At 33.6% G+C, this 25123-nt stretch overlaps 1 protein-coding gene across 1 annotated transcript; it reads right to left on the bottom strand.

The window, feature by feature from the left end:
- Positions 1-700: 700 nt before the first annotated feature.
- Positions 701-24423, bottom strand: LOC126965457 (proton-coupled amino acid transporter-like protein pathetic). The gene is made up of 6 exons (XM_050809086.1): positions 24080-24423; positions 23811-23988; positions 22856-23213; positions 19843-20018; positions 16319-16491; positions 701-3844 (listed from the first exon to the last, which is right to left on the bottom strand). The coding sequence occupies exons 1-6, from the start codon at positions 24345-24347 to the stop codon at positions 3606-3608; spliced, it is 1392 nt and encodes a 463-aa protein (XP_050665043.1). The 5' UTR covers positions 24348-24423; the 3' UTR covers positions 701-3605.
- Between the last annotated feature and the right edge of the window lie 700 nt (positions 24424-25123).

The following is a 25123-nucleotide window of genomic DNA, read 5'->3' as shown; positions in this document are numbered from 1 at the left end:
TACTTTTGAGCGGCGGCCATCTTGGATTAGAAAAATGATCACAAAATCGTTTTGTGTTTAGTCTAGAAATTTCTAGTCTATAAATTAAACAAAATATCGACAAGAATAATGAATATTTATTTCATAATACAGATTTAACAGTGTTTAATCATTTTAACATCAATTTTAACATCAAATGTTTAAACATTTTATTAACTACAAATCTTGACGGTAACACAATATTATTTAATCTTAGGCATGATATTATACTACAAGTACTTATTTGAAGCTTTCAAGGCGACACAAAAAATATTAAGCTGTCATTAGGTTATGCATACAGTACAGTACAACAATAAAAATATTTGTTTAAATAAAAAATAAATATAATAGGTAGATCGAGAACCTCGGACATGATATCCATATTGCTAAAATCATATTTTTGTGCGGCGGCCATCTTCGATTTGAAAACTGATCACAAAATCATTCTCTGCACAATCGAGAACCTAGTATACGATACCCATAATCTAATTATCATACTTTTGAGCGGCGGCCATCTTGGATTAGAAAAATGATCACAAAATCGTTTTGTGTTTAGTCTAGAAATTTCTAGTCTATAAATTAAACAAAATATCGACAAGAATAATGAATATTTATTTCATAATACAGATTTAACAGTGTTTAATCATTTTAACATCAATTTTAACATCAAATGTTTAAACATTTTATTAACTACAAATCTTGACGGTAACACAATATTATTTAATCTTAGGCATGATATTATACTACAAGTACTTATTTGAAGCTTTCAAGGCGACACAAAAAATATTAAGCTGTCATTAGGTTATGCATACAGTACAGTACAACAATAAAAATATTTGTTTAAATAAAAAATAAATATAATAGGTAGATAGTTTGTAATATTAGGTACCTACATTCTATGCAGTTTACTTGGACGAATTAACCACTGGACGCCCGACGAAGGCCGTGTTCGCTTTTACCCCCTTAGCTACTTAATGAGCCTAAAAGCCTGAGTAAGCAGTATGGCTCTGTTACTATTACCAAAGAATATGTAATAGTACCTGTCAATCATGAGACACGCCGATTGTAACATTATCACAAAAACAGGCAAATTTGCCCGTATTTTCCACAGATACAACTGTAGGAAGAATAGAATGTAAGCTCTTGTCATAATTTGACAGTTGTAGCTCCCTATACGTGCATAACAAAGAGGTTGTAGATTCTAGCCTCTTATTACAAGAAGCGGGACTGCCAAGTTAAAATTGAAATTTAGTTTAGTATGAAACGAGCTTTTTTCTTAGAAAGAAAGAAAAAGGCGATTCACTTAATTGTATGAAACATGCAGTCATTGATAGATTGATAGATGACGGCTATAATCTAGTAAAACATGGAGATCTAATCTAGTAGAAATCCAAACTTAGGCGTATTATACTTCGTGGCCAATCGCGTTACTGTAATGACTACTATTTCAGAGGCATGTCAAATCACTGCACGTTAATAACTAAACTAAATTTAAATTTTTACTCAGGCAGTCCTGCCTCCTATTACGTTGTATTTACACTCTTTGAGACTGCCGCAAAAATTGTTCGGTAATGATTCCATTATCCATTTAACCTTCTTAGTTCTTGGGTTTTATATCCAGTGATAAATTGGTCCAAGACAGTTTATTGATGTTGTATAAGAACTTTATATTAAGCGTCGGTTAGCAGCAAAATGTATATGACAGATAAGTAAGTTTTTCCAATAGTTTAAGTCTTTTGAAATAATCATTCACATTTTGACATGAGACATGAAAATCGGAGTTTATATAAATATTTGAGATCGGGCTTGTGTGCGTAAAGTATTTTTATATGTTATTTTTTGTGTGAAATATTGCAGTTGTGAGAGCAAAGTGCTTCATACTTGCCCACTCATTGTATCCTAGATTTAATATTGCAAAAAGAATTCCATTTCATGTCATGATAAAATAATATTTATTTTGTACATACAATCTCTTTCATTATAGTGGATTTAAATCATAAAATTAAAATTATTTGATAAACTATTATCACAATATTAAGTATCACAATCACATGACGCTGTGTACAAAGAGTAACGATATTACAAAATATTATAAAAATATCTCAATAAATTAACCACAAATAAATATTTAATAGCATTTATCCGGAATCTGGTTTTAACAATTAACTTAAAGCTAAATTAAACTAATAAACATAAGTATACATAATTGAGTACAGTTTATCTGTGTCTTTCAAAAAATTGTTTCTTTATTGTTCCTATGCTTCGAAAATTTCGAAATTCTCGTAAAACTCAACAATTTAAAACTATCAGTATAACATTATGTATCTATACGTTAATGCAATAATTATAATTTATCGACCAAAAAATATAAACATACCTTCACTGGGTATTTTAATGATACAATTGTAGAAAAGCGTTGCAACAGAAAGAATTTCGGTCAATGACCCCCGTAGCTCCCCGAAAAATGCTAGTGTATTTCCATCTCGCTCACACAGAGGAGAAAACTTCAAATTATCCAACAAAAGGTCCAGATCGAAGCTTTCATGAATAAACGCAAGTACACCATAATAGTGTGCACACAATATGATTTAATAAGGAATTTGATTTCAATGATTTTAAGAAAATAAATTAGGTGCTAGTGATAAAAAAAGTTCCAATAAAAGAACGCCAAAAAAACATTTAAAAATAAATTACCCGTAAGTTATTTATTATGTTTTAATATATTTAAATCCAGTTTCCTGTCATGTTTGTTTCCAGTAAACTCCTAAACTAATGAACGGATTTTAATGGAGAATACCTCATGAAGTGCAGTTTAGTCCCACATAAGAGGTAGGAGAGTTTTTAGGAGATTTGGGACCCCTATTTATATTTATTTCTAATATTGATTTTTTATGGACATATTTTCTATGAGAGAATTTATTGACGCACGGTTTAATAGTTCTGCTGTGAAACAATGTCATAATAACAACAGGGAGCATATTTTACGAAATAATTATTGATGCAATTAAATATTATTGACACATTAATAAAAAACAGAATTTTATTTATTATGTTCAGAACAACGTCTTTCGGATCAGCTAGTTTTTTTTTATATAATTGTTTTAAGCAGTTATTAAGTTGGATTTATATGTGTAACATTATTAAATTGCTTCGTAACTTTTGTCGTGGATTTTTTTTTTGTTTTAGGTACGTGCTGTGCTGTCGAAGGGCTTATCAAGATAATTTTATTAACATTACAATTATATTTACTTTTGTATTTGGCTTTTAGTATTAACTAATTAACTACTATTATATAGAGCACACAAATGTTAAGCTTTTATTAAAATTATGGTTTAAAACAAGCTACTGCCTATACTCAGGTACAAAAAATGCAGCATTTAGGCAGATTTAGATTATAATATTTAGATACTAGTCATTTGTATGTATATTAAACAAGAAATCTAATATAATATGTATTTGATAATACTTCAAACACTTACATTCGCCTACATTCTAAAATAAATATATAAACATACCAAACAAATTTAAAATATTATTGTCATGGTTGTCTTTGGTATAGTTCGGCTAAAATTTGCGCTATAATAGAACTAAGAATGATATAGGATATTTTCGAGGCTCGCGTAGGTTCCAAAAAGAAAGCCGGTGATGCCGAAGACTATTATGAGGCAGTCCTTCCACATTATCCAGTCGTATTTACCGAAGCGGTCCGGCCAGAAGGTTACGATCTCGATGACGGGGGGGAATACCAGCGCCAGGGCTGAACTGCTGAACGCACCCACCAGAGAAATGATGCTACTCAAGTTTGGTATCAGTGCTGCTGCTATGACTGAAATAAAATACAAAAATAATTATTTTTAGAAACTATCGCAGGGAATTTATACCAATACCTATGTTACCTAGAGAAATTACTGGGTAGCTGAAAGATGTTTGGCTGGACTCCCCCCCCCCACAGATGCCTACCAAAGAGGATGTAAATACTACGTAATAAGAGGATATGAAATTTAGATTAGTATGAAACGTGCAGTCAATTGACATAAGTTTGAAATAGTAGTAATGGCGACGAAGTATAATCCGGCATAGTTTGAAAGTGAGCAGTTGCCTCAAACGTAGTGGATTTCGGCTATCTCCGTTTTTTACAAGATTATAGCATCAGTCATCTGCCAATCTATCAAAGGCTGCACGTTTCATACAATCGAGTGAATCGCTGCCCAACGTAGTTCCAGCGATCTTGGCCAGATCACCGGTCCATTTAGTGGGGCGCCTAGCCATTCGGGCACTCTGCCCACTGCCACTTCAGTTTGGCAATCATCCGAAATATCAAATACCTATATCATAAATTTAATTCCCTATAATAATCGATTTTATTTTTTTATACAAATGTATCTAATTTCTACCGAGGTAAGCGATTTTTCTATGTCAATGGACAATTATAATATCGATATTGTTGTCATTTTCGAAAAATTAAGCCTTCTACGTTTTATTACTCTTATTCCTTAGACACTTGGCTCTTACCTAAAAAAAATTATTGCGATAAGATCTTCATTTAATATAAATTTGCTTTAAGAAACAACTATTTTTGTAAGCTCTACATGCAACAGTCATGTGTGTACGCTTGTGGCGTACGCGGACGAAGGGTATCAGTTACTTATATCAAGTAATAGGACAAGTACGGAAGTCTCACTCCGCAAAATCGGTTAAAGAAATAAGGTCTCTTGCGGTCGACAATAAGGTGTAATTCAGATCAAACAGACTGACGACATTAGGGTTGACTTCTTTACCTAAAACTGTACCTACCTATAAGGTCATCTTTAAAAAAAATAGCTCAGTTTTTTCTATAGACTATGTGAAGTCAGAAAATATGAATTTGCATTATAATTTAAAACAATTTTTGAAGTGCTAAGTTTTCGCAAAGACTATGCATCCCGCAACCTTTATCAGCTGTTTTTCTGAACTCTCTTTGACCTAAAACATATGAATAACGTAGATGTGACATAATATCAGATAACATATACATAATATATAATAGGCTGTGAGGTAAATTATGTGAAATATTTTTTTGTAGGGGCTTTTCTTCTTTTTTTGATTTACCCTTTCTGATTCACGCAGTAGGCATAGGTACCTTATATATTTTTTGTTATAAAACGGCTTATAAATATTACTGTATTGAATAATTGTAATCAGAAATTGTTACATATGTTATACCGATGTTATTCATGATTCACTGCCAGTACCAGCTGTGTACGTCTACTTCACAGTGATAACACAGCCGTCGATCGTCCATCACAGTAATTGCAAGTGGGCCGCACTCGACCGCGGCTCTTTCCACCCGTGCTGTGTTATCGCGCGGTAAAATTCCCAATTCAATCGGGGTCATTAGATGTTTACTAGTCACACATCAGATACTGTCAATAATAGGTGTTATTGTGGATATTCCCATGCCACCATTACTTTTTTTTTACTTAAATTAAGAGACGAGACGAGCAGGGCGTTCAGCTGATGGTAAATACGCCCTGCCCATTACAATGCAGTGCCGATTGCGCTCGTTACCTTCCAGACATAAAATGTTAAGTCTCATTTGCCCAGTAATTTCACTAGCTACGGCGCCCTTCAGACCGACACACAGTAATGCTTACACATTACTGCTTCACGATAGAAATAGGCGCCGTTGTGGTACCCATAATCTAGGCGGCATCCTGTGCAAAGGTAAGGTCCTCCCATTAGTAAAACTTACATAATTTACTTATTTTTATTTGGGATTAAGAAAAAGAATAATTTATTTAAATCGATCTTTTACATATGCATTGTCATTCAATTACAATAAGTTTATATATTTTACAAGCTTATATATATGACTACATTGTGATTGTCATTGAATCGCCACACTAGTCGGAGACTCAATGTATCGTTGGATCAAATAGAGCTATGATTAACAGTAAACCATTTAACTTGGTAGTCATCATTGGCATTACTATGGCAATGAAATCCATTTGCAATGTGTTCTTCTTTTGTATGCCAAATTTGTTATTGCTGAATTGTTCATTAAATAAATAAAACATAAATAAACTTATGTCAAATCACTGCACGTTTCATACTAAACTAAATTTAAATTTTTACTTAGGCAGTCCCACCTCTTATTCCGTAGTATTTACATCCTCTTTGGTGGATGTATCACCTCGTATATTACCGTATCTGTTTAGTGTGTGATGCTTTAAGATAATTAAGTTTTTATACGCAGATAAAATATTACCGTATCTGCGTAGTGTGTGTATGATTCGCTAAAATTTGTGCCACATTGCTTCCCGGTTCAAATCTGTTGTTTGTCTGTCATGTTTCCGTTTGATAACCTTTGTGAATTCCGTTCTTTATTAGAACACCCGGTAGTTAAAGGAAAACAATTTACAAAACTTTGATTGTAGTAGCTATCGGGCGGAGAAGTCTAATAACATTACACGCTTTTTATTAGCTTCATCTGTATGTATATTTATCCAAATGATTTGAGTTTTCTTTAGTGTTCATTGTATAATTAGAGTCTCGTGCCAGATTTTGGCGAGACAACACGCACTGAGGATGCCTCTATTAACACTAAAGAAAACTCAAATCATTTAGATAATTATGGATTTCTGCAAAGTAACGCCTACTTCAATAAATGTATGTATATATGTTAGTAACCGACTCATTTGGGCGCGATTTTGACCTACTTCAAACGGCCAGATTTAGTTCAAACTTCGTAGATTTGTCGATGACCATACATTACACGATAAAATTATTTCATTTTTCAATTTTCAAAATAAGACTTTTGTTAATTTATAATATAATTTTTATCAATCCTCTATAAAGCAGGAATTAATGTTAATTTTAAATTACAAAATAAATTTCCATTTGTTAGTTCGGTTTTCTATGAAAAGCGTGTTTTTTTTAACTTCTATTTATTTTCAACTATATTTAAAAAAAAAATAACACCTGAATGAAGTTTTGAGGAAACCCAGCGACTGTATGTACTAATGTGCGAATTTAGTAAACACAAGGACCGATGACAATAAATTAATTTTTAAGTTGTTAATTTTTATACTTATATAATTTTCATCAATCGTCTTTATGGCAGAAATTGATGTTAATTTTAAATATCAAAATAAATTTCAATTGTTTAGTCCGTTTTTTCAATAAAAGCCTGTTTTTATTTTTATTTTTTTCAACTATATTAACACCAGAATGTAGTTTTGAGGATCCCCAGAGACTGAAAGTACTACCTATTTAGTAAAAGAAGATACCTAATGACCCATTCGTTAAATAATAAGGGCGGATAATGAAATTGAAGAAGGCGTAATAAATGCCACCCTAGTAATATTCCATTGCGTCACGACTTATAAAGATCATTACACAGAACCATGTTTCGTAACGATCAATCGCGGTCGCTTCATGCATAATTGTCCTAGTAGGCTATCGCTCGGCGATTTAGTCGTTCGATGAACTGATCTTACTCTGTGTAAACAACTTAATATTACTCTACTCTGATACGGTGATCACAAAAAAATTAAGGCAGAAGATATGTGAAATAACTTGAGGTAAATTGTTAGCAAAAATATGTCAGCTAGTCAATGTTGCTTCCAATTTCCATCTATTACAGCGGGAAGACGTCCACTGCTGGACAAAGGCCACCCCTTAAGATCGCTATGACGATCGGTGCTGCGCTGCCCTTATTCAACCTACTCCGGCGATCTTGACCAGATCGTCGGCCTATCTTCTGCCAGCACTACGTCTTCCGGTACGTGGTAGCCATTCGAGGACTTTACTGTCCCCAACGGCAATCTATCCGTCGAGCTATGTGCCCTGCCTACTGCCACTTCAATTTCGCAACCATCTGGGCTATTTCAATGACTTTGGTTCTCCTACGGATCTCCTCATTTCTGATTCGATCTTGCAGGGAAACTCAGAGCATAACCCTCTCCATTACCCTCTAAGCGACAATGAGCTTCCTCACATAAGGCATATTGTTGCTTATGTGATTTTATTCCATGTAAACGTGAATTACGTTCTTTTAATTGTAATAGTATCATGAAAAATATTTTCGTAAAGGAAGTTAGTACAAATCTTCCTACAAAAATTTCTTTGATGATTGAAAACTTATTTGGCTACAAATACTGATTTTTGTTCAATATTTTATTTTCTAACTCACTTTTATCAAAACATACTATTTAATTGCTATAACAGGTGTCTCAAAATTAATATAATTGATTTTAGTTCTGGTAGAGAATAAGAGAAACAACTGGGAGGCTCCTTTGCATCGGATGCCAGCTAGATTATAGGTACCACAACGGCGCCTATTTCTACCATGAAGCAATAATGTGTGTAAGCACTACTGTGTTTCGGTCTGAAGGGCGCCGTAGCTAGTGAAATTACTGGGCAAATGAGACTTGACATCTTATGTCTCAAGGAGATGAGCGCAATTGTAATGCCGCTCCGAATTTTTGGGTTTTTCAAGAATCCTCAGCGGCACTGCATTGAAATGGGCAGGGCGCATCAATTACTATCAGCTGAACGTCCTGCTCGTCTCGTCCTTTACTTTCATAAAAAAAAAGAATGGCGGCAATCATAACCAGCTGAAGAGGAACAAAATATAGAGTATGTCAAGATCTAACAGATGTATTAAGTAACTGGTGCTAAGAGATATATTCAATAATCCAATGTCAGCCGCATTTTGTTTACATAACGAACTGACATCATTACAGTGCAATAAAATTACGTATGAAAGGACATTGGCCCAATCAATAATTAATATTATATATTATCTACCTCTTCTTTATTGCACAATATCATTGCATTGGCCACTAATAAACAAATGATATGAAGATGGTATTACTGAAGTAATACCATCAGGCAAAAACTAACCTTACAGATGTCCTTGAACATGCGTTAAAAATGAAATTGCAATGGGCAGGACACGTGGCTAGAACAAAAATTTGATGATTTCGATATATTTAACGAACTAAATAATTTTGTTACTACAAATTTTATAAACTGCAAAATTAAACACGACTTATCACTTGCAACTTTTCAAGGTGACTTCGGTGCGGGTCACGAGTCAGAAAAACAGATTAAGTTTGTTTTTTTATATCACATTTTTACTTTACTTTGGTTATGTACTTGAAAGGAACGGATACAGGTAGTTTTTGCTCTAAACAAAGTTGATGCTAATATGTAAATAATTATAATAGCGTTGTGAGAAATAAAAGCAACACATTGACCTTGATATAATAATGATAATAATGTGCTATCAATTATGTACTGCATTTAACTAGTACGCACAATACTTAGAGTATATAACCAAAATGATAAGGTACATAATAGCTTTAAGGGTAAATGTATACACTTTTATAATAAAGTCCCAGTCACTGATCAGGCATTGTCTATAAATACATTTAATTGTTTTGTTAAAAAATGGCTCTTTCGTAAATCCTACTACTCCACAGCTGAATATCTCAGTGATCGTCAGCCTGGGACTAGATTATGATTATTTTACAGCACTAGCAATGACAGTACAATATTGTATAATATGTCATTGAAAAGAGAGCAAAAAAAGGATTCTGGGAGAATTTCTTGCGCCGCTTCTTCTCTCTCAGAGGGCCATTTGTTTCCGAAGCGGTAGTAGTATCTAGTTTATTAGAAATGACATCAAAAATAATTCTAAAGGAATCAATTTTGAGAAAATAAAAGACGTGACAAAAATGTTATTCATTTTCTGTCCTTCAGAAATATTCAGAAACGTAAGCATCAAGTATAACGAATATATAATATATTTTTTTAAATAAGTACAGTTAAAATTTTAAGCGCTACATATCACTTAAGAGTAAAGAAACCTTCCAACTTCATTCATTCGTCGTCCGTGATTTCAAAAGTCTTTTTGTCGGGAGCACGTGGAAGCTACATAAAAGCTGGAAAAATCTAGTTTCAAAACTAAACCTATGTAATAGGCACTCATTATTTTGTACAAGTATAGGTAATAATCCGAAAAACTTTATTAACTTAAACTTTTTCAATCGTTAAAACCAAATTTATCAATTAAACCAATTTGGGTTCGTTTAATAGTCTAAATTACGGTCGATTCCAGACAACAAACTTACAGTTTTACAAGTGGCTCCTTTGCAAGAGATCCCGGCTAGATTATGGGTACCACAACGGCGAGTAATTCTTCCGTGAAACAGTAATGTGTAAACATTATTGTGTTTCGGTCTGATGGGCGCCGTTGCTAGTGAAATTACTGGGCAAATGAGACTTAACATCTTATGTCTCAAGGTGACAAGCGCAATTGTAGTGCCGCTCAGAATTTTTGAAGTTTTTCAAGAATCCTGAGCTGCACTGCATTATAATGGGCAGGGCGTATCAGCGTCCTGCTCGTCTCGTCCCTAATTTTCATAAAAAAATACAATAAAGGATATGACACTACACTGTTTAAAAGTGAACGAATGCGCCAATCTTATTAGTGTTCATTATATTCGTTTTTTATTTATTTCTTTATGACAATAAGGGACGAGACGAACAGGACGTTCAGCTGATGGTAATTGATACGCCCTATTCATTACAATGCAGTGCCGCTCAGGATTCTTGAAAAACCTAAAAATTTGTATGAGGCCCTTCCATGGTTGGTTAAAATATTTATAATATGAAAGTCGTGTTATGCTTTGATGCGGTTTACGTGTCCGTCAGTAAAGTTACATTCAAGGTATTTGTTAAAATATATTCTTGGCACATTTTATTGCATAAGTACCTTTCGTAGCAGGAAACGAATAGTTTTACATAATATGATATATATATGTGTGTGTGTGTGGATATTAAATCACACAGCGATAATCCCTCGTGTGAGGTCATGAAGATCAAAGCTATTTTATGAGAAGTTATTTATAATTATTATATTATTCCGTTGATATCGAAGTGAATAATATATTTTTAATTATTGGGTCTCACTTGTTGATAATTGGTATGAAAATAACAATATTATTATTCGCTGCCATTTTATTTCTAATTACAGCTTTTGGGTCGCACACACTAGATTGCAGCACTAGAGGTATAGTATAAGCAGTATAAGCAGGGCTGCCAACCGTAGTGTAAGTAGAGTATTGTACTCTATATCATATAGGCGTACTGTATCATCTATAATACTAACAAAGTATGCTAAAATACTCTTTTTTATACAGTGTTCACATTACGTACTATTTACTGTTAATATGTTGGTATCCCCAGTTCTCCAAGCCACATAGGCACTAATCGGATTATGTCAATGTGGTCGGAGGCCAGCTAGATTATGGGTACCACAACGGCGCCTATTTCTTGGGTTAAGCAGTAATGTGTAAGCATTACTGTGTTTGGTTTGAAGGGCACCGTAGCTAGTGAAATTACTGGGCAAATGAGACTTAACATCTTATGAATCTCAGAATTTTTGGGGATTTTCGATAATCCTGAGCGGCACTGCATTGTAATGAGCAGGGCGTATTAATCAGCTGAACGTCCTGCTCGTCTTGTCTCTTATTTTCATAAAAAAATGTCATTGTAAAATTTGTTGTATCCTTTTTAAAAATTAAAAATATAAATACATATACTCTTTTTTGGAAGTCCGTAATATTTATTTACCTGCTTTGATACCAGATATACTATATTTCTTCTAATAAAAGTTGGCAGCGCTACCCATAGGGGCTTTGCAGGTCTTTTTAAAGAATAGACCTAGAATCACTGCGGATTATTTTCTTAAGTTTGTTTCCACGTGAAAGGTAATTATATTATAACTTCTCATAAGAATACAACACATTAAGCTTTTTAAAGTCATCGACCTTGAATCTCTGGGGAATGAAATTCTATCTCTTCATTTGTTTCACGTGGAAGGAATTTTACTGATCATTCCCATGACAATCAAAATTAAATAGTTTTAAGGTCACCGACCTTGAAACAATGCGGACTTAAGTTCTTTCTAATGTTTGTTTTCACGTGAAACGAAATACTGTGGGAACTTCAATATAAATCCAACAAATCCGTCATTTAAGCTCATCGACTTTAAATCAATGCGGAATGGAGTTCATTCTAAAAACCGACTTCAAAAACTTAAAAGTATAGAATATAAAAGTATAAAATAACTTAATAGAGTTTTAATTTAATACACCTCTTATGCCAATCTTATACCTTGCATATTAATAAAATACTATCACTTGTATTTGTACCTATTGATAGGGTTAAGGCCCTTATTTAATATTCTTGTGTGGACACTAAAATATCGTAACTTTGTTTGCTATAAATGACAGACCAAGACTAAGACCCAATTATCGGCAAACGGCTTAATAATATTATACAATCAAGCTAAATGAAAACTCCCAAAAAAGCAGTACACAAACTATAACAACATCATCCACGTAAACAAAAGTATTCATAAAATGAAAACTACTGGGCCAAACTATGCCAAATTTCTGTGGGACCAAATGGCAAACATTCCACATCAAACAATACAAATCGAATTGAGAACCTCATCCTTTTCGAAGTCATTTAAAAAAGAAAATTCCTTAAAATTAAAGATAACATACCTAATGACAATATAACGCAAAGATTGGCGATAGTAGTGAATATGCTTAATTAATTAATTCACATCACTAATCTCAAATCACGAACGTTAAATTCACGATCACGTGTCTTGTTGTCTCTTTTACGTGTACTTGAAGACAGTGGCAACGAGCGCACGGGAATACAGGCAAAGTATATAAATTTTAGTACAAGTACGGAAGTCACACTCCGCAAAATCAATTAAAGTAATAGGGACTCTTGGGAACATACAATAAGTTGTAATTCAGATCGCACAGCGCTACTAACCTAAATTTTCATTCACCTAGAAGTTGCCTCTCTTTCTATCGCGTGACCCTTACCTCTTCTGACAACATTAGGGTTGACCTCTTTACCTAAAACTGTAGCTACCTAGTATAAGGTCATCTTATAAAAATAGCTAAGTTTTTTCAATAATATAAATAGATATGTAATTGTTATTTAAAATCAATATTGTTTCGTTGTCAAACCTACATTAGTTGCACATAGTAATGTTATACGTTGGAACACAACATAGTCGAACCTACTTAGTATATAGTAAATAAATAGGTAACTATCATGAATGGTAATTTCATTATAATAGTAATCACTATAAATTAGATTCTTTCAGCGTCTTAAGGACGCTTAAAATTATAATTTGGATCGCAATGACCTTTACTATGCTTTGCTTTATTTATGGTTCACCATTTTTTTAATATCGGTCAGATCTGTTAAGTAGGTGACAACTAATCTCACGCGTGCGTCACTGCTCGCTCGTGAGTCCCTACTGGCTGGCCTACTGTGTAGAGGCCGCCACACGTACTTATGATTTCGATACCTACACGGGGAGTGAGATACGCTTGATACAGGCTTCCTCCTTTCTATTGTATTGACGACCTGTATAGCCGAGTGGTTAGCGATTCTACCTACTAAGCTAGAGCTCCCGGGTTCGAATCCCGGTAGGTGCAAGCATTTATATGATGAATATGGACGTTTGTTTCCGAGTCATGGATGTTTAAATGTATGGTTGTATGTTTAAGTAAGTATATTGTATTAAATATATCATTGTCTTGTAACCCATAACACAGGCTATATATGCTTAACTTGGGGCAAGATAATTTGTGTAAAAGTGTGTCAATATTATTATATATTATATTATTGTTTCTGTTGTGTGGCTAGTGTATGTTAGCCTGGGGAACCACTAATTAATTACATATTTGAATATTATAAAGCGGTTTGATCGTGCAATATGCTGTCATCAGTAACACTTAAATAAAATCGTGGGGTGATTCTACTTCTGTTCACCATATGACGTCAACTCAGGGGATATCCCCCCCCCCCCTCGACACCGACTTTCAGTGACATCATCAGCTCATACAATCAATACTTTATTATTCTCCGAGCTTTTCTTCCTTGATGAAATAGCGTCGCTATATTGGTAAAACAATTATCATTTTTATTATTTTCTGTCAATAAATTAACTATTTATAGTTTCGTATTAAGCAGTAATGTGTAAGCATTACTGTCGGAAGGGCGCCGTAGCTGTTCAAAATTACTGGGCAAGTGAAACTTGACAATTCATGGCTAAGGTGACGAGCGCAAACTGTAGTGCCGTTCAGAATTTTTGGGTTTGCATTGTAATGGACAGGGCGTATCAATTACCATCAGCTGAACGTCCTGCTCGTCTTGTCCCTTACTGTCATAAAAAAAAAAATATGTGCTTAGTACGCCTGTATAGAGCTAGGCCTATGGTTTATTTTACAATGTGCCGTCGCCGTAACACGTATGGGATGGGGCTCAATTGATAGTAGGTAGCGCGACCGCCAGGGCCGGATTTAAACTTAATGCCGCCCCTGGGCACCGAAAAAAAATCCGCCTCAATACTGGAATTTTACTTTAACTTATTGTTTATATATTTTATTTTTCAAGACAAGAATAACTTATTGCAGAAACTTTATTATATGTTATATATTCTAAAAACATGAATAAATATTTGTTTTTTTCTAACAATTATAAATTTTGCACTAAGGGTGACTCATAATTATATTACATAAATTTTTTCACAGGCAAACACATCTAACTTTTTGAATTGCTAATAGGTCGATTAAATCTTCGCAATCCAAACGTTGAGCAATCTTGTAAAGACTTTAAGAAAAAAAAATTTTTCGCTTTCAAAATTTTGCCGCCCTAAAAATTCGCCGCCCTGGGCACTTGCCCCAACTGCCCCTAGTGTAAATCCACCGCTGGCGACCGCACATAATAATTATATCAATCATGACGTTATTTTTAAGCCCTATCATGAAAAAGAAGAAGCGCTGATGATTATCTATTTTTAAATTTTGGTTTAGTGAAATACAGAGTAAAATATAATTTTTACGGAAAGTTTTTTAAGGAGAAGGCAATCCCTTCGACCGAAGATCATTTTTACATCTTGATAGACTATAACAGCTGTGTAAACGTCATAAAATATTAAATTTAAAACTAGCTTCTATTTCGAGCAATGCACGCACACTAACACAAAGTGTCATACAAATCGCGAGTGTAAGACGTAGCTTGTCACGCACACTTAACTAATATTCCTGGCCTGTTTTCATCGGTTGCCAGCAAGAGACTCAATCTAGACGTATAAATTATCTAAGCAAAGTATACTCACATCTGTAAATTTATTTGAAGTTAATAAATATTAATACCAGTCCAGGGGCGTGCATATCATAATATAGCCAATTAGGCAGTGCCTACCTCGCTATGTACCTAAATAAATATAGTGTTAAAGTTAATTTAGTTTAATTTGGTTCAGTTATTTTATACCCAAAATTCTATTGAACCCCAACTCATAAATTTTCCTAAATACCTACGGTAAGCAATTCAAATTCAAATATTTTTATTCAAAATAGGATGTGAAATCACTTATTGAAAGTCAAAAAAACTACCACCCATTCCAAAATGAATGCCTCAGGCCTGAGAAGAATGGGCGCAACAAACTCAGCGGGCTTTTTTTTCATCAAAAATATGTTTTACAATTAAAGTAACATTGTACAATTAAACTTATTATTTAATAGCCTGAGGGCGGTCGCTCCATTCCCAATCTGTGGTATCATTAAGAAAGTCATTTATGTTATAGTACCCTTTACCACACAAACGTTTTTCAACAATTCTTTTGAATAACGTTATACTTTTGTTTTGAACATTTTCTGGGATCTTGTTGTAAAAGCATATACATCGGCCCACAAAAGACTTACTAACTCGACTTAGCCGAGTAGTAGGCATCATCAGTTTATGTCTGTTGTCAAAGCCATCTCCAGGCTCAACTAAGACTAGTTAGATCTACCGCCTACAGCCTACCTTGATAGAAAACCAATGCACGCCTCTGAATATTATAAAACCTATTTATTGTTTACAACACAAACAATAATGTATACACAAATAAAATTTGAAAAACAATATTTTATGAACGATGCGGGACTCGAACAAACGACCTCCGGCGTTCCATGCCGGTGCTCTAACCAACTGAGCTAACCGTTCGAGTGACGTATCGTCATAAAATCTTGTATGCTTTGTTCAACTCTCAGGTTGTGGCTTCATCTACAGGATCTACTTTACAGTTGATAACCTGCTCAATATTTGCATATTAGGAAATTGACTTGCGATGTCGCCCTTGGAAATCTAAACAATTCGTTATGTTTTTTTTTTTAACTAATAACCCCCAATTCTAGGATTAACAGATAAATAAATAATAATATAAACTTACATGTAAAAGAAATGAGGACAAACCGCGTAACGGCCTCTCCATACTGTAATGCCTTTTCATTGGACAGCTTCGACTTGATAAACGGCCACACAATGTTCATCGGCACGTAGAACTGGAGGCCATATGACAGGAATATGGCCACGGCCATTACCGCCCTGACACTTTGCGCTAATCTGTCAACAATATTTTATGTTTTTTAAAGTGATTACCTCACTTCTAGGATTAATACACAAATAAAATTTAAAAAACAAAATTTTATGAACGATGCGCGATTCGAACCCACGACCTCCGGCGTTCCGTGCCGGTGCTCTAACCAACTGAGCTAACCATTCGAGTACAGCCTCGTTATAAAATTCTGTTTGCTTTGTTCAACTCTCAGGTTGTGGCTTCATCTACAGGATCTACTTTACAGTTGATAACCTGCTCAACCCCAATATTTGCATATTAGTAAATTGACTTGAGATGTCGCTCTTGCAAAACTAAACAAAATGTTATTTTTTTAAAGTGATAACCCTCACTTCTAGGATTAATACAAACAAGGAACAAAGCAAACAGAATTTTATAACGAGGCGGTACTCGAACGGTTAGCTCAGTTGGTTAGAGCAGCGGCACGGAACGCCGAAGGTCGTGGGTTCGAATCCCGCATCGTTCATAAAATTTTGTTTTTCAAATTTTATTTGTTCTAATCTGTTAAATCAATCAAACGCATTATCTGGTATGAGTTTCATAAATAATCTATACTACATATAAATAAAATTGGAGTGTATGTTTGTAATATTAATTAAAAATAACCGTTTTTTTGTACATGTATATCAATATATAAACGGTATATACACCAAAATAACATTTTTTACAATTTTTGTCGGTCTATCTGTTTGTTCCGGATAATCTCTGAAATGGCTGGAGCGATTTTGACGAGCCTTTAATTGGCAGGTAGCTGATGTAATAAGGAGTAACTTATGCAAGGTTTATTTTAGAAAGAATCTTTTATTTTAGAAAGATATACTAATGTTGCAATGTCCAAGAACGGTCTAACTCTAAAAATAATTTATATTGCAAAAGAACGTTAGCTGGGTCAGCTAGTAACACATAAATATAAAAGTGAGTGTGTACATAAGTAAGTTTGTACGTAAGAAGTTATACATCTTTGGCCTAACAAAGCAAAAATCCTTAAAATTATTTATTCCTTGTTTTATTCTACGTTTGGAGAAAGAACAATATTGCAAAAATCTTGCAACGATGGCTTTGACAATTAATTATTAAATAACGAATACGGCTGTACGAGCTTGAACCCTTTGCCTATCCTAATAATGGACGAAGAATCCAAAAAAAAAATGTAACGAATGTCGCATACTTTAGAAAATTTTAGGAACCAACTTCACCCCGTTACTTTTGTGTTACAGTGATGCGTGCGCATCTTTAAATTTCACTCTCATCATTTTTTTATAACGCGCCTAAAGAAGTATAACTTAAGTGACAGATTAACAAAAACTTAAGTGACCAGTTACAAGTTATATAATTATCAACTCATAGTCGTTTATGGAATACTTAAATCGCTACTTAGTTAAGCATTAAAAATGTTCACTCATCTATAAAGAAATCCTTAAGCGACTATTCGCTTAAGGATTTCTTTATAGACCTAAGGAATACTGAACTCTAAATATCGTCGAACCTATACTTAAGTAGTTAAGGAATGGTTATGACGATTTATTGAATTATTTCGCACAAGTAGAAAAAAAAAACAAATATTTATTAGAATTGGTGACAAACTTGCTAGTCTTGTTTATAAAATAACTAACCCAACTTTATTCCATTAATGATCTGAGAACTAAACTTAGTATTCGTAAAGCCTACCTAACTACATATTTTTTATTAGATCCGGTTCGGTACAACTATTGTGATGAAAAAGCCGCAGATCCTGGCAAGATCAAGGGCATTTTTCAAGCTAATTAATGGGTGCAGTACGACGTGATCGCGGTTTTGTGAATCACATAATATTATTATTCCAATAACAGAAGCCTCTATACCTGCAGTTATAACCCTTTTTACGTCAATTTCGAACATACCGAACCAAATCGTAAATAGATATCGAACGTCAGACTAGTATACTAAAAACAACAAATGGAGGTAAAAGAATAAATAAGATTACTATTACTCTTAGATAAGTTAGCCAACCGATAAAAAAGGGGCCAATAAATGTGCGTGACACGAGCTACGTCTTACCCTAGCGATTTGTCTGACGTTTTGTGTTAGTGTGCTTGAATTGCTCAAAATAGAGGTTTAGTTCTAAATTCTATTTTTTTCGACGTTTTCACTGAGCCAAACTTTTGCGAAATACCTTATGATGTACTATTATTCTTCATTATATTCATGCATAGTATTATCTTTGTAATTACCAACGCCAGTCTTCTGCATAACCAGGCGTTACTGGCTAATTGGGTTGCGTTTCCATACACAGATGATATAAGGTCTCGCAACTGTGCAATATAGGTTTTCGCCTTCAAATACTGTTACCAATCTTGAGTCAAATCAAAAAACTAATATAATGACAACATAATATGTGTATACTTTAAGTCAATTTAAATTGCAAAAATGTGTAAGTTACCTAGTTAGTACATAGTAATTAATTAGTAGTTCATTAGTTTAAGCATTTGTAAAAACGTAAAAAAAATACTATTTAATACCTATTTGTGGAGGCTTTTAATTGGCCCATATATAAATATGTAGATATATGTATTTGTATTGACGGCTGTTAGCCACCCAATGAAAATAAAATAAAAACTCCTGTGCATTTTCGTTGACTCCGACTCGCTCGCATTGGTATTGTCATATCGTAGTCTAGAACTCTTTATACATGCTCCTACTTCATCTGCACATCTACAGGCAGAATCTGAAGAAAATCATGCAATAAAGTACAGTAACACAACCTCTATGTTAGTCAATTTGCTTAATGTCAGATAATATTCTGTCTACTGCTTCAACCGCTATAGGATTGGCCATTGTGCTTTCATCCCATATCATAAGACTACAACAATTTAAAACCTTAACTCTATAACTGATTCTAGAAATATTACAAAACAGGGCTCTCTATATCGCTCGGTCTAAGTCGATCGGGATTTGCCAAAATCAATTTGCTAAGAAAAGTATTTCCCGTTCCGCCAGGAGCATCTACAAACAGCATTTCTCACGATCGAATAGATATTTTATATAACAGAATGATTTAATTTTACATAATTATATCTTATGAAGCCTACTCGAATAAGTTATAAGCGATCCCTTATTTCTAGTGTTATAATAATGAAAATCACTATTAAGCGTAAAAAGGTGACGATTTTTGTGAACGTATACTAAATTTTCATAAATTTACTCACATTGAACAATCATAATACTTATTTCTTTAAATTTTTCTTTGAGAGACTGTCTATAACCAATCTGATATATAGCACGAACAGCTCTCTTTTGCAGAGCAAACACTATATCAATGTTAGCAGCATGACCCCACAGCAAAATACCGTTAGACTTACGCGTCGTTCGGCAAATTTAACGTGATGCTCCCCAGGACGTGGTCGCCATACTTGAGGTATCCAAAGAATCCGATGGCCGTGTACAGTGCGGCCACTATCACCATGCCTGTGTTCAGAACGCCAGTCCAACCTCCGAAATCCTGAGGTGTTTTCATATTATTTTCCAGTGGTAATACCTGAAAATTGTCATAATATCAACAGGATATTTACAAAAATTTGCACCCAGTTGAAAATTTGTAAGATCGTTCAAAACACCATTGTAAATCACATCTAAAAGGTCCTCATCGATCCGATATCCGGAAAAAAATCTACAGGTAATTATAGTTAGATTATTTTATTACAATCAACTGGTTCTCAATGTTAATTTAAATTTAATATTAGTAGCCTAATGTTGGGCGGTTTTATACAAAGAGCAGAGATTAAGAATAAAGTTTCAGTGCCGAAGGGTGCGTGCGGGATAAGTTTTCGGGAATCTATCATATATCATACAGTTTGAATTCCAACTAGCTATATTTAAAAGACGTATAGAACAAGTCGATTTCATCAACTTCAAAACAATGGTTTTCAACAGTTGTGTTACTATCGTCTAATATCTAGTCTAATATATAAAATTCTCGTGTCATGGTGTTAAACATTGAACTCCTCCGAAACGGCTTTACCGATTCTCATGAAATTTCGAGTGCATATTGGGTAGGTCTGAGAATCGGACAACATCTATTTTTCATCCCATTAAATGTTAAGGGTGGACCACTCGATTTTTTTTTTAAATTTGTTTGATTATGAGTCAGCATTAAAAAATACATACAACTTCAAATTTCCACCCATCTACGATCAACAGTTACTTTGATATCGCGATTTTAATATCGGCAATACACCGTTTGCTGGCTCAGCTAGTAAGTATATAAAATTCTCGTGTCGCGGTGTTTGTTACCAAACTCCTCCGGAACGGCTAAAACGATTTATATGAAGCTTTGTGTGAATTACGGGTAGGTCTGAGAATCGGCCAACGTCTATTTTTCGTAGCCCTAAATGATAAGGGTAATTTTTTTGACAATTTATATTTATTTTTATATATAAAGAGGTCGTGGGTTCGAGTCCCTTAAATTTTATTTGTGTATTAATCTTAGAAATGATGGTTATCACTTTTAAAAACATAAATTGTTTAGATTTATTATTGTATGTATAGTGAGTAAGATGTATTATGATCACAAAGAGAAGTTAAATTTCTCGCAAACACACCATGGACCTTTTGTTAAATATCTGTAAGGTACAGTTACGGAAACTGTACTTTTTGTGTCCCTACAATATTATATAAGTAGATATTATTTTATGTACCCAGATATTTACACAATAAAACATCTTAATAAATATAAACAAAACATAATAACATAACTAAACACACACACTCACACACTCTCTCTCTCTCTCTCACACACACACACACATACACACACACACACACACACATTCTTAGAAGTTATACTTTTATTTTATTTTAATCTCACTTCTGTATTTAGACAGTATATTGGGTATGTTTGGGAAATAATAGTTATTATTATTATTATTTACGCAGACGTTCAGTGGTTATGCGAAGTATCTGCCAATAATTACCTTATTTAACTAATTAGTAAGATTTTTTGTTAATAAACAGAGTAGCTTAATTCATAATAATTGGCAATTAAGATAGGGGTAATACGATAATCCGTAGAATAAATATTTTTCTGTGAACTTTATAAACAATATATTAACCATCGGTATGTCTTTTAAAATAAAAGTACCAGTGGGAGGCTCCTTTGCACAGGATGCCGGCTAGATTATGGGTACCACAACGGCGCCTTTTTCTGCCGTGAAGCAGTAATGTGTTAGCATTACTGTGTTTCGGTCTGAAGGGCGCCGTAGCTAATGAAATTACTGTGCAAATGAGACCTAACATCTTATGTCTCAAGGTGACAAGCGTAGTTGTATTGCCACTCAGAAATTTTGGGGTTTTTCAACAATCCTGAGCGGCACTGCATTGTAATGGGCAGGGCGTATCCATTTCCATCAGCTGTACGTCCTGCTCGTCTCGTCCCTTATTTTCATAAAAAAAAATCTCGATCTTTAGGTATTTCATGAGAATAATGCAGGTAAGTGCAAGTTTGACGATGTCAGCAAAAAATTGTAGTTAGCTGGACACAAAGGGACAAATGAAACCGTGTTTCAGCACTGATTTATTACTTCCATCTTATTTATTTTTTATTTTTAAAGTGATATAGTGCAGTTCCACAGCCTATCAAGATTTACGAACCATGCGTCACTCGAATGGTTGGTTCGAGTGCTGCATAGTTTATAAATTTTGATTTAAATTTTAATTTAATTACTCCTAGAAGTCAGTGATATCACTTTAAAAATAATAAATTGTTTAGATTTGAAAAAGCGATATCTGAATTTCCTATTATGCAATTATTGGGGTTGAGCAGGTTATCAACTGTAAAGTAGATCCTGAAGATGAAGCCACAACCAGAGAGTTGAACAAGACATACCAAGATTTACGAACCATACGACAATCGAACGGTGGGCTCAGGTGGAAGAGCGCTATGGAACCTGAGAGGTCGCGGGTTCAAGTCCCGCACAGTTCATAAATGTTTGTAACAAATTTAATTTACTTCCTTCTTTTTTTTTCGACAAACTCGCGTTTGAGTATTTTTGGTGCATCTCTTTGCTAACATGGTATATATGTTTGAAATTCTATGGCATATATATTTGCATTAAATCTAACATAAGTTGCATTTAATAAAATATGTACAAGTAAATATTATCAAAAACAGTAACACACTGTAAATACATTAATGTCCTCCACATGGTAACACCTTTCCTTTATTATCATGGAGTGTAATGTTCTTGGCAGGTGTTTCCGAACTTTTACACGAAGCAAAGATCGGCCACTTAGGGCCTCATAACGAAATAGGACAGGAAAAAATACTCTTTCATAAATACAAAATAATAATAAAAAGTAATTGAAATCTAAACTCACCATTCCAATACCCTCAAAAGCATAAATAGCAGTTCCAAAATATAGAGGTAACTGATGCCAAGTCGCGAATGCTTTCACAGTACTGGTGTGAGGTAAGTCTTGTAATATATAATAAAAGGTGACCATTAAGCCCCAAGCAGTCATAATAGCAGCAATAAGAGAAACCGGCGTCAAGTATTTTAAGTTTTTCAGCATTCCCAACGCCACCATTGGCGGAAATAGTAAGGCCAAGTAACTGTGAACACCCATGTGTATTCGGAAAAATTGCATGGTATCTTGAAGATTAGTTGCCACAAACAGGAAGTAAACACAGCAGAATCCCAGTTGAGTTATCACAAGAAATACATTCACAACATTCCTGTAAGAATATTAACTATTCACACATTAGGATTTAAAAGCTCAGATAAGATACAGCATTAGTGTCCTTGTTGCCTCACTGTAAACATTTATAATGGTGATATTATCTCTAGCTGTCATAACTAGTGCAAATTATAATATTTGGTTATCTGTTCAGAATATGTATTCAAATATTTTAGTTAATTTCATTAGCAATCATGTTTGAGTTTTAATATCAGCCTTTAATGGATTAATTACCTATACATCCCTGATTATTTGCACTTGTTTACAATATTATAACCTTGCGAGAATATCTAGATCAAACATATTATGGAATAATAGATATTTAGTTCATGGGTTTTGTCATGGAAATTGTTCAATAGCAAAGAATAGGTATAGGTATGGATTTATATTACAATGTGCTGAAAGTGTTAAAGTTTTTTTTTTATAATACAGTATTAATTAAATTTAATTCAAACAAAAATAGCGCACACTAACAAGTTTATGTAATGTAGCCGATATTACCTTAACACAAAATATTTAATTGAAACAAGATTATTTCTACTAGTTTTAAATATAAGTTATAAGTATATAAATTATTTATAATAAGTTGTCTCACCTGATACTTTTAGCGTATTTTCTAAATATAACCGGGCCCACTGAAAATGCGTCTTCTACAACCTCGGCGAAACCCATTGCCGGTTTTTGGTTTCTCACACAAAGTTCGTTAGAACACAGAACTAATATGTGCATGCAATGGGTGCAAATAGCTCCCATAAATAATGTGCCAATGACTCCTATATTTAATAAGACAGTATATTATTAGAATATAATAATTTCATAAAAAAAAATCAGATAATTTAAGCGTTAATATTATAAAACCCATACCTAAAAAAAGCCCAGCATTTTTAAACGCATCTGGCATAGCCAGTATGCCTGTTCCAATATTTCCTTTCAAAAGGTGAATTAGAGTATCGATGTTAGATGTAGGATGTTCTAAGTATCGTTCTGAAGCCGGATTGTATTGACTATTCTTAGATTTTCCATCTTTACTTAGGCCAGACGGACTTGTCACTAACTCTACAGTTTGATTTTCTGTATTATTTTCAATAATAATACTAGGTCCAATAAGAAGTGGTTGCTTTTCGTCAGTCATTCTCGAAATTATTAATCAATAATACGAAAACAATCACATCGTTAAATGTGTACTACAACCAATGACACTCACATGCGCTAACGGAGCAAAACAAACTGACCAAACATTTACTTAAACATAGCCTCTGACAGTTGATAGCTCGTTAGCAAAGAGAATTTAAACACTACGTTCACTCGTTAGAGTAAAAGTATTCTGTGGTTGATAGGCTCTTGCACTCCAGTCTCCACTCGTGATTCAGTTGTGAGCGCGGATCCACCCCAAATGTTATAAATAATAATACAATAAAAAAAATAAAATAACTTTATCTGAAAATCGATACATTACTTAAATATATAAAAATACTCAATGTACACACTGTACATTGAGTATTTTTTTAAATGAATAGGTATTTACTGTAAAATTCTAGAAAACTGAAGGCCATAAAATTATTTTTTTTTAATTTTTGTCTGTTGTGTGTATGTATGTCATGTATGTAAATATATAAAAACTATAGTTTTATGCATGGCTTACATTTAAAATTTTAATTAATCCTAATTTACGTGAACAAAGTGGCGGGCACGGCTTGTATAATAATTATGTTGATAGGTTACTATTATATAATATATTAGTTAGTTATATGTCTAGGTACTACACTTTTATCTTGATATTTTTTAAAGAAATTAAATAAAATGCTACACCTTTATGATGGCATAATGTAATTACCTTAATGTTATTATAGTATAATTTTATATATTATGTTATATAAAATTGTATAATATAAACACAATATTACTTTG

The sequence above is a fragment of the Leptidea sinapis genome, chromosome 7 (assembly GCF_905404315.1).
Source record: "Leptidea sinapis chromosome 7, ilLepSina1.1, whole genome shotgun sequence".
In the NCBI taxonomy this organism is placed as follows: Eukaryota; Metazoa; Arthropoda; class Insecta; order Lepidoptera; family Pieridae; genus Leptidea; species Leptidea sinapis.
This window is presented reverse-complemented; position numbering and strand designations above follow the sequence as displayed.

What these genes read in the sequence shown, in the direction of transcription:
- LOC126965457 (XM_050809086.1), bottom strand. Translation starts at nt 24,347, where the DNA reads ATGACTGACGAAAAGCAACCACTTCTTATTGGACCTAGTATTATTATT. An exon ending in CTTTTGAGGGTATTGGAATG is followed by an intron (nt 20,019 to 22,855) that starts GTGAGTTTAGAT and finishes GACAATTTTCAG; the next exon opens with GTATTACCACTGGAAAATAA. An exon ending in TTAAATTTGCCGAACGACGC is followed by an intron (nt 16,492 to 19,842) that starts GTAAGTCTAACG and finishes TATTGTTGACAG; the next exon opens with ATTAGCGCAAAGTGTCAGGG.